At 41.1% G+C, this 9,436-nt stretch overlaps 1 protein-coding gene across 1 annotated transcript in view; it reads left to right on the plus strand.

Moving 5' to 3' along the window:
* Positions 1 to 3,820, plus strand: part of LOC309653697 (uncharacterized protein) — a gene marked incomplete at its 3' end in the record, with an annotated part of 111,830 nt that extends 108,010 nt beyond the window's left edge. The window contains exon 3 of the mRNA XM_082478538.1: positions 3,758 to 3,820. Within this exon, the coding sequence (XP_082334664.1) occupies positions 3,758 to 3,820 (63 nt within the window). The remainder of the gene's footprint in view (positions 1 to 3,757) is intronic.
* Between the last annotated feature and the right edge of the window lie 5,616 nt (positions 3,821 to 9,436).

Raw genomic sequence — 9,436 nt, forward strand, 5'->3', positions numbered from 1 at the left:
AATCTCTATTACTGTACATTTAAAAAATATAAATTTAATATACAATTATCATCTGAGCAAGTGATATTGTGAATGTATCTTTCTAGATTAAGTAAAAAAAAAATTGATAGCTACATTCCAAATGATGATCAATGTGATTAGCTTGCTCAACCTTTTTTTTTTTTTTTAAGTTTCTCTGAAATGTAAAGTTTCTCTTCATTGGGCTTGAAGCAGTAGCCTAGGAGGAAATGATTTCAAACAGTTGATCAGCCTAAAACTTGAAAGCCTAAACCACTTGCTAAAATACTAACTTTGATTACTGTTTTTGTTTGTTTGTTTTTGTAGTTTGACACAGTATGTGATCATGGCCCTTAGAGTTGCAGTTGTTTGCTTGTAGTATTATTTCTCTTCTACTCCCTTCACACATGGAAGAGAGTTTTGCGACTACCTTTCTTTGGCAGTACTTTTTTATTATTATTACTTGGAGAAATAGAAAGTGTTTCCTTCTTGTTCAAAGTGTGAGAGAAAAGGCTGTCATTTTTTTCCTCTTCAGCTTTTGTTGAAATCATTTTACCTGGCCAGTAGCACCATAAAGAAACAGACCTTTGGAAAATTTATCCTGCAAAGATTTACTCAAATGTTTACATCTAGGCTGTTCTTGTCAGGTAGTTTTCACAGAGGATTACTAAAAGAAAATGTTGGCTGTCATTAGTAGCATTTTGAGATGTATCTTTAGGTGCTACTGATTAGTGGTGACTGGAAATGAGGCAAGCATGCAATTAAAATAGAACTTTAAATGAATTGCATATACCAATGCTAGACTTGACAGATGGAGATTCTGGGTTAACAAGAAGACAAGTGCATTACGTATTGCTGTTGTTAGCATTTCAGAAATATGCCCACTTTTGTAAATGATATCTAGTTTTTATAAGGCATTTATTCCACAAGTTGTCAGGAATATGGTTATTTGGAATCATGGACATCACAAAGGACTGACTTTTTTAATGCACTCATGCATGTCCCTAGTTGTGAAAATGCAACTGTACACATGTAATATCTTGTTTTCATAATTCACATTTTCAGCAATGACAGAAAGCAAGAATTACATAATTATTCTGAGACATTTTTAGCCACATTGCACTGAACACTTTTTATATGGAATAAATGCTTGTTGGATGTTTCCCGAGTGAAATGACAGAGACTTAACTTGTCAGTAGCTGAGCCTCTGTCCGTGAAAAATCCCCAGGTCTTGTGGTGCGGTCCTGCTCCGTTGTAGGCCACTTCTTCAAATGAAAAAAATTGCAAGGTATTTGAAAGAATGTCAGTTATTCATTTCAAGTAGTCTTGAGAAGGAGTTAAGTCTAAGCATATTTATTAAATGACCAGTAAAGTTTTTTGACTAGGAGCCAATGTCTTGCAACAAATTAGGATAGCTCTGTGGGTAAGGCATTGGATGTACCTTTAGGAAACAAAACTCACTCTTTAGGGAGCTCATGAAATATGTAAGGTAGACAAGTTTTAAACTATTTCATTGCTATTAGAAAAATGGTATTCTTTTAGAATTGTTATATTGGTGAAAAATTGTACATCTGTTTTAGAACATGCTTGGAAGAGGTGAACACTAATAGACTTGGGACACGCTTATATAGGTCTTGGAAAAGCATCATTGACGAGCTCAAGTTTTTTAATTTAAAATAACTAAAAATGAATTGTTCATATGCAACATTTAAAGGATATCAAATCTAGAATATTCTCACAAGAAGTAGACTGATTCTTAAATGATACTTACATGAACCAAGAAAGAGCCATTACAGACTCTGTTTTCATCAAATTCTACAGCAGTTCTTTTTTTCCCCCAGCTTTATTGAGATATAAGTGACATATATAACATTGTGTAAGTTTAAAGTGTACAGTGTGATGATTTGATACACATATATATTGGGAAATGTTTACCACAATAAGGCAGTTCTTTTTAAAGTTTAGTGTAAGCACCAAGATTTTCAGGGGAACTTGCTAAAAGAGATTCTTGGCTCCCAATCCCAGAGATCTGACTCTGTACATCTAGTGCATTTCCCATGAACTCCAAGGTGATGCTCATATTATTGGTCCTTTATCACACTTTGAGAGCAGTGCTGTGACAGACTGACAGTTGATACAGTCAGTAGTTTGTTTTCATATATGCATTTTTGATTGAAAAATAAAGCAATGGATTTTTGCAAAGTAAATTTCACATAGAGTCTTCCAGTTCATCTTTAAACTGTATTTTAAAACAGGGAGGGGGCTTCCCTGGTGGCGCAGTGGTTGAGAATCTGCCTGCCAATGCAGGGGACGCGGGTTTGAGCCCTGGTCTGGGAAGATCCCACATGCCGCGGAGCAACTGGGCCCGTGAGCCACGATTACTGAGCCTGTGCATCTGGAGCCTGTGCTCCGCAACAAGAGAGGCCGCAATGGTGAGAGGCCCGTGCACCGTGATGAGGAGTGGCCCCCACTTGCCACAGCTGGAGAAAGCCCTCACACAGAGATGAAGACCCAACACAGCCATAAATAAATAAATTAAACCTTATTTAAAAAAAAAAAAAAAAGCTTTAAAAAAAAAAAAAAAACAGGGAGGGTACTAGAGAGTAAAGTGAAAATATAGTACGGGTGTATGTTCTGAATTCTACATTATATATGTCTGAAATTTAACTGAGAATTTTGATATCAACTGGAAAATTTATCAATAATGAAAGATAGATAGAATAATCATGAGCTTATGGGAGCCAGGGTATGCCAATATTTAGAAAACTGTCATTTAACTATATGAGATGATTAATTTGTACTAATTAAAATTTGCATTAAAATATAATTTTGAGAATCAAATATCCATTCATATGAATGTAAGATTTTAATTTCAATCACGAGGCTTGGCTGTTATCTCTTATTACAATATATTATATAGATAGTATATATAGTACTATATTTTAAGTGTTATAATTATATATTATATATAGTAGTATGTATATAAAACCTACATTTACATGTATATATACTTTGTTCATTCAATAATATATTTATTATTACAATTGTTACTGAACAGTGGATCCTGGCTCTTATCTTTGATTTATTAAATCATATGTGTAAATTATATATATGTATTCAAACTTTATTCTGAAGCTCTTATGGCAGAGTCTCATATTCAGGTTTATTCAATCCATTTTAATAGAGTAATTAAACTGGACAAATGTGAATGCTGCTGGATTCACTGAGATAAACACATAAGTTAACAGTAATGGGTGTGATATATATAAACATATATATATATACACACATATACATATATTTAATGCAATACTTCAGTCACTTACAGAAGAATATTCAAAAAATAGCCCTATGTTGTCCATTTAAAAGCAAGTTATTGTTAAAGCAGATGAGAAAAGAATCCATCTGTAACCACAACCTTTAGAAAATATTTTTTACTGAATAAAAGTAAATATCCACACTGCTGTGCCTGACAGGGGATATAACTGCTTCTCCTCCGTGTCGCCTCCAGACCGTGCGGCTCTCTTTTCTCGATTGTGTGGAAACATATGTCTTTCTGTCCCTGCTCGGTCGTGACGCTCTTCCTCATATTCCTGTGATACACAGAGTTCAGATGAGCTGCTGATTCATTGTGTTTCCCGAAGTCACTAGGGAAAGTAGGCCCTGAAAAGCCAGGGGTGCACACAGGTGGGCTCTTTCCTTTTGGGCTTTGTTTCTTTCCCGTGTTCACTGATTGGTTTTCCCTGTTCATCTCTCCCAGTGCCTGGAGCCCTGCAAGGTGTCCTGGGACCTGCGGAAGCAGCAGTGCCAGAGCTTCTGTGAGGTAAGAGGCCCCGTACACAGCCACGGACACTCGGGACACAGTTGCAGGCTGACCACGTGCCAGTGGGTCCTTGGAATGGGAGGGCATCATGTTCTTCTGTGGCTGGGGAAGTTCACTCTCCTTCAGGTGTGTGTGTGTGTGTGTGTGTGTGTGTGCATGTGTGTGTAAATTCACATTAAAAACATTCTCGAGACTTCTTAAAACCTAGCCACCCACTGCTTCCGTTATTCATCAGACAGTAAAAGTTTTTTTTATCATATTGAAGAAAGGTACAAGCTGTTGCCATCCTCCCACCTCACATTATGGCTCTCCTGTGGGTGATTCTCGGCATGCTGATTCTCATGCCTTTTGGAGGAAGCCACGATTTTATTAGTGGTGGGGTTTCTCCGAGATTTTCACCTGACTCTTCACCCCCTGGGCTGCCCATACTCTGGGCTGAGGCTTGCCCACGTTTTCCCGTATGGAGGGCGCCTTACTTTCCCCGCGCTCTCAGGTAGAAGAGAGGGCGTTGCTGTCCCAGACAACCACGGTCTAGAGTCATCAGCTGGGCTGAAGCGGGGGAGGGCTGCTTTGCTGCCCGGTCTCTTCCAGGGCAAACCAGGGACCCAGGGACCTGCTGTGAAGGTTGACGGCTGATGGCACAGGGGCCGCTCAGAGGAAGAGCAGGCGGAAAGCCCACAGGGGCCGTGAGCACAAGAGTTGGAAAAGTCCACTGTGGGAACCAAAGAAACACCGTGCAGGGTGGTGGCAAGGGGACGCCGGAAGACATGCCCGTGCGGCATCAGAGGGAAACGGCGCCGCAGGGCTTCTTTGAGTGGAACTGGGGGCCGATAGGGCACTTCCGAGCTTCTCCAAACAGACACGGTGGTCTGGCCCTGCCCCCGTGCGGGAGCTGCCAAGGTGGTCCTGTTGCCTGCGTTTCACCTTGGAGGGCACACAGATTCCGTTCTGCAAACATGCCTGTGGACCTGGGGTCATAACAGCTCCATCCGTTTTTTGTTTGTTTGTTTGTTTTTAATTAATTAATTTATTTTTGGCCGCGCTGGGTCTTCACTGCTGTGCGAGGGCTTTCTCTAGTTGCAACGAGTGGGGGCTACTCTTCGTTGTGGTGCGCGGGCTTCTCACTACGGTGGCTTCTCTTGTTGCAGAGTACGAGCTCTAGGCGCGTGGGCTTCAGTAGTTGTGGCTCGTGGGCTCAGTAGTTGTGGCACACGGGCTTAGTTGCTCTGCAGCATGTGGGATCCTCCCGGACCAGGGCTCGAACCTGTGTCCCCTGCATTGGCAGGCGGATTCTTAACCACTGAGCCACCAAGGAAGCCCCAGCTCCATCAGTTTTAAGGTGCGTGAAATACATCCTCAGTCCTGATACCGTCTGACCTTCCCGATAAGCATGGAGATAAGCAGGGCACACTGTAAGTCCACAGAGCTGTGTGTGGAAGCGTGGAGGCCTGGGAAGCTGGAAATTATCAAGTCATAGGGCTCACCCACTGCAGGTGGCAAGACTGGCTCCCAACTCCATCTCTGACCCCTCTCCCCATGTCCATGTGCTGCTGTGGCTGGATTCCCCTTGGACAGTTACAGGGGCTCACTGTGTTATAGGGTTATTTTAGAAAAGTGTTTACTGTTGTTTTGGAAAACTAGAATGGAAGTGTTTCTCAACTGTTAATGTAATCAATACGTGATCTTCCTAATCTCAGTTTTATTTTGCTCCAGAAGTTTCTACTCAGCATTTTGTGACTGGCTGGAATATGGGTGATTTGCAAACTCTTACATAATGACATCTGTTGCCAGAAGTACCTGGGGGCTGAGGGTTTTACCATCAGTGAAGTCTTTGGAAGCATTCTGTAGTAGTGAACTTTAAAATGCTTCAAATAATACATAGGACTGGCAGATATTTGAAGTTACATAGCCAATTGCTCTGCTATGGACACACACAGCTAAGCGAATGATTTAGTGTCAAATCAAGTAGAAGAACTCTCGTATGTCTTTTTGTATCTTTTTCTGGATGTTGGAGATGATGCAGAGGAGTATAAATCATGGCTTCTGCCCTCCCTCAAGGGCGCTGACATATTATACTTCAGGTTTTCCAGAATATCTTCAGGCTTCTTTAGGGATCCAATCCAACCTTTTCCAGGAAACATGTTTACCTGGCATTCACATTAATGTTTCTTTATATTCCTTACCTCTTCCTGCATAAAAAATTACCCCCAAACTTAGTGGCTGAACACAACACACAGTTTCTTTGGGTCAGGAGTTTGGGCACAGCTTTAACTGCATTCTCTGCCCAGGGTCTGTCAAGTCTGTAATCAAGGTGTTGGCTGGGCTGCATTCTCATCTGGGGGCTCGACTGTAGGAGAATCTGCTTCTAAGCTCATTGCAGTTGTCGGCAGAATTCATTTCCTTGCAGTTGTAGGACTGCGGTCCTGTTTCCTTGATGACTCTTGGCTGGAGTGCACTCTTAGCTCCTAGAAGTTGCCTGTGGTCCCGCCCCATGTGGCCCCCTTCATTGGCAGGTCACAAAACAGCTATGTACTTCTTTAAGGCCAGAATCCTGATTTCCAGTCTGCTGAGACGGAATTTTATATAACACAACATAATCTCAGGCGTGACAGTGCTTCACCTTGGCCATATTCTATTGGTTAGAAGCACACACACACACACACACACACACACACACACACATGTGATTACACCAGCACAGGTCATGACTCGGTTGGGCTCATTCTAGGCTGTGGAGGGATTCAGGTCCCTTGAGACATAGAGAAGATTGATCAGAAATGGAAACAAACAAGCAATAAACAAAACTGATGAATCTATGCAAAGACAAAGGGAGTAAGGCCATCCCTGTGTCTCCTACATTCTATAAAGTGCACTCCTACTTTATTTTGTATTCTATTCTGTACACAAACTGTACATATATAGGAACAAAAATATGCTGCTGTAGAATCTAGAGGAACAAGATGTGCCCTGCTGCTCGCTTGGTAAACACATTATCCGTTAATATCACTGACTCTGTATTGATAGTTTTACATCTGATTCCTGAGAAGGGAGATATAATTGAAACCTTTCTCCCTGAAATTCCGGATGTGATAGTGGGCTTCTGTAATTGCCGTTCTCTCTGAAATAACTGTGAGGATTTCTGAACCACATCGGTTTATTAAAATGGGACTCGTGTGTACAAATTGTGATCTGCTGTGGCAGAAAGGTTAATTGAAACTTGAAAGGTGGGGAAAACAGAGGCCAGTTAATGTGAGGAACTTTGTGGAGAGACCTCAGCCCACTGGTCCAATAACTCAAAGCCTTACTGTTCAATTTTAGTTGCTTTGATTGTTCTTATCTCTCTCTCTCTGCGTTTTTTTGCTTCTGTTTCATTTTGCAGTAAATGTCTGACTATTATGCTTAAACAGACTGAATCCTGAAAGGACTCGTCCCTGTTTCAGTATTTTTAAGGCTAGTCATTCATTGAGACAGACCCGTCCATCCCCCTGGTTATCACATTATGTATTAAGAATGCATACAAGTTCCATATTGTTAGGAACCTAAGCTTTCCCTTTGTAAGAGTTCGGACCCACAAGGACTCCATGTTTTATTCTTCTCCAACAGAAACAACTAGACTATTAGATATATTTGGCCCAGTGTGTATATTTGCAAGATGGTCTGAGCTTTATCTTCTAAGGCATGAGCTTGCAAACCACACCCCACAGAGCAAAACTGGTCTGCCTCTTGTTTTTGTAAGTAAAGTTTTATTGGAAATTGGCCAAACCAGTTTTTTTTTTAATGTATATCATGTATGGCTGCTTTTGTGTTACAACAGCAGAGTTGGGTAGTTGTGATATATCATATGGTCCACAAAGTGGAAACTTCACGGCAAGTCTGGCCCTTTACAGAAAGCGTGTTCCAACTCCTGCTCTAAGAAGGAGAACCACAGTCATAATGATATCACACAACCTACCTAACCATTCAGACTGTCATGATTTCTTAGTCTGTATTACCAGCACCAATTTCTAAACATAAAGTGTTTTCTTGGTAATTTTAGTCATAAAGTTGTGCTATGTGGAAAAGATTTTCGGGGGCATGTTAATAATAACATACCTAGAATTCATTCATGGCCTCCTCATGTATTGATCTCTTTAACTTCTCATATGATTATCTATACAGTTCTACTTTTGCTACTTTTTCAGGCTGATGGCAGAGTTAACAATGTTATTTTTTTTAATGACATAGTTAAGTATATTAGAACAGGACTCTTTCAAGACTCCTTCTCTGAATCATAAGGGATGATTTCTCATGTGTCCTTTTATGAAACGTGTTATTTTCCACGATAGAGACATAGATAGAGTGTGCTTCATTGCTTTAGTTTATTAACTAACCATTAGCCCCTTCCTCTTACTTTTGTAAAATCTTAAGAAACATGATAAATTATTATAATTTTTTGTACTAGTCATAAAATGCATGTTTTCCCATGTTTAAATGTACTTTTCTTACAACTGATGGAATCTTGAATTATAAATGAACATGTCCTTTTTCCTTGTTAACGGTATATAAAATAGTCATGTGTGTCATAGCTGTTGTTGTCTTAGTTTCTTTCTTTTTTTAAAAGATAAATTTATTTATTTATTTATTTTTGGCTGTGTTGGGTCTTTGTTGCTGTGCACGGGCTTTCTCTAGTTGCGGCGAGCGGGGGCTACTCTTCGTTGCAGTGCGCGGACTTCTCATTGCGGTGGCTTCTCTTGTTGTGGAACACAGGCTCTAGGCACGCGGGCTTCAGTAATTGTGGCTCACAGGCTCTAGAGCGCAGGCTCAGTAGTTGTGGCGCACGGGCTTGGTTGCTCCACGGCATGTGGAATCTTCCTGGACCAGGGCTCGAACCTGTGTCCCCTGCATTGGCAGGTGGAGTCTTAACCACTGTGCCATCAGGGAAGGCCCCTGTTGTCTTAGTTTTGATGACACGTGATACATCGTCATTTATGAATGGCCTTCTTGCTGATGAAACACCTCCCATCTTTAATTCTGATGTTTTTGACTTCATAATATCCCCACCCTAGTAGGATGTCAGCTGAGATGTCAACCTTGGCCATATGAAATGTGCACTGGGGGTCATGGAAAGCTGAGACCTCACCTGCGTCAGGGGTCAGTCAGTGAGGGAAGCATCCATTGTTGATATTGAACTTGTCATTCGATCAGCCTGGATTCTCATCGATCCAGTCCTGGTCAGGATGAAATTAGGAATAAAAAAGAGGTTTTCACTCTGCCACAGATAGCATTATTGATTCATTTCTTTGTGCTTTTTTTTTTTTTAAAGAACTTGATTTGATGAAACCAAGTTTCTTTGTCAATTGCATTGTAATTAGATCTTTAACCATACCTTTTTTTTAAAAATTTATTTATTTATTTATTTATTTATTTATGGCTGTGTTGGGTCTTCGTTTCTGTGCGAGGGCTCTCTCTAGTTGCGGCAAGTGGGGGCCACTCTTCATCGCAGTGCGCGGGCCTCTCACTATCGCGGCCTGTTATTGCGGAGCACAGGCTCCAGACGCGCAGGCTCAGTAGTTGTGGCTCACGGGCCCAGTTGCTCCGCGGCATGTGGGATCTTCCCAGACCAGGGCTCGAACCCGT

Source organism: Balaenoptera physalus, assembly GCF_965194825.1.
Source record: "Balaenoptera physalus genome assembly, contig: HAP1_SCAFFOLD_929, whole genome shotgun sequence".
NCBI classification, from domain to species: domain Eukaryota; kingdom Metazoa; phylum Chordata; class Mammalia; order Artiodactyla; family Balaenopteridae; genus Balaenoptera; species Balaenoptera physalus.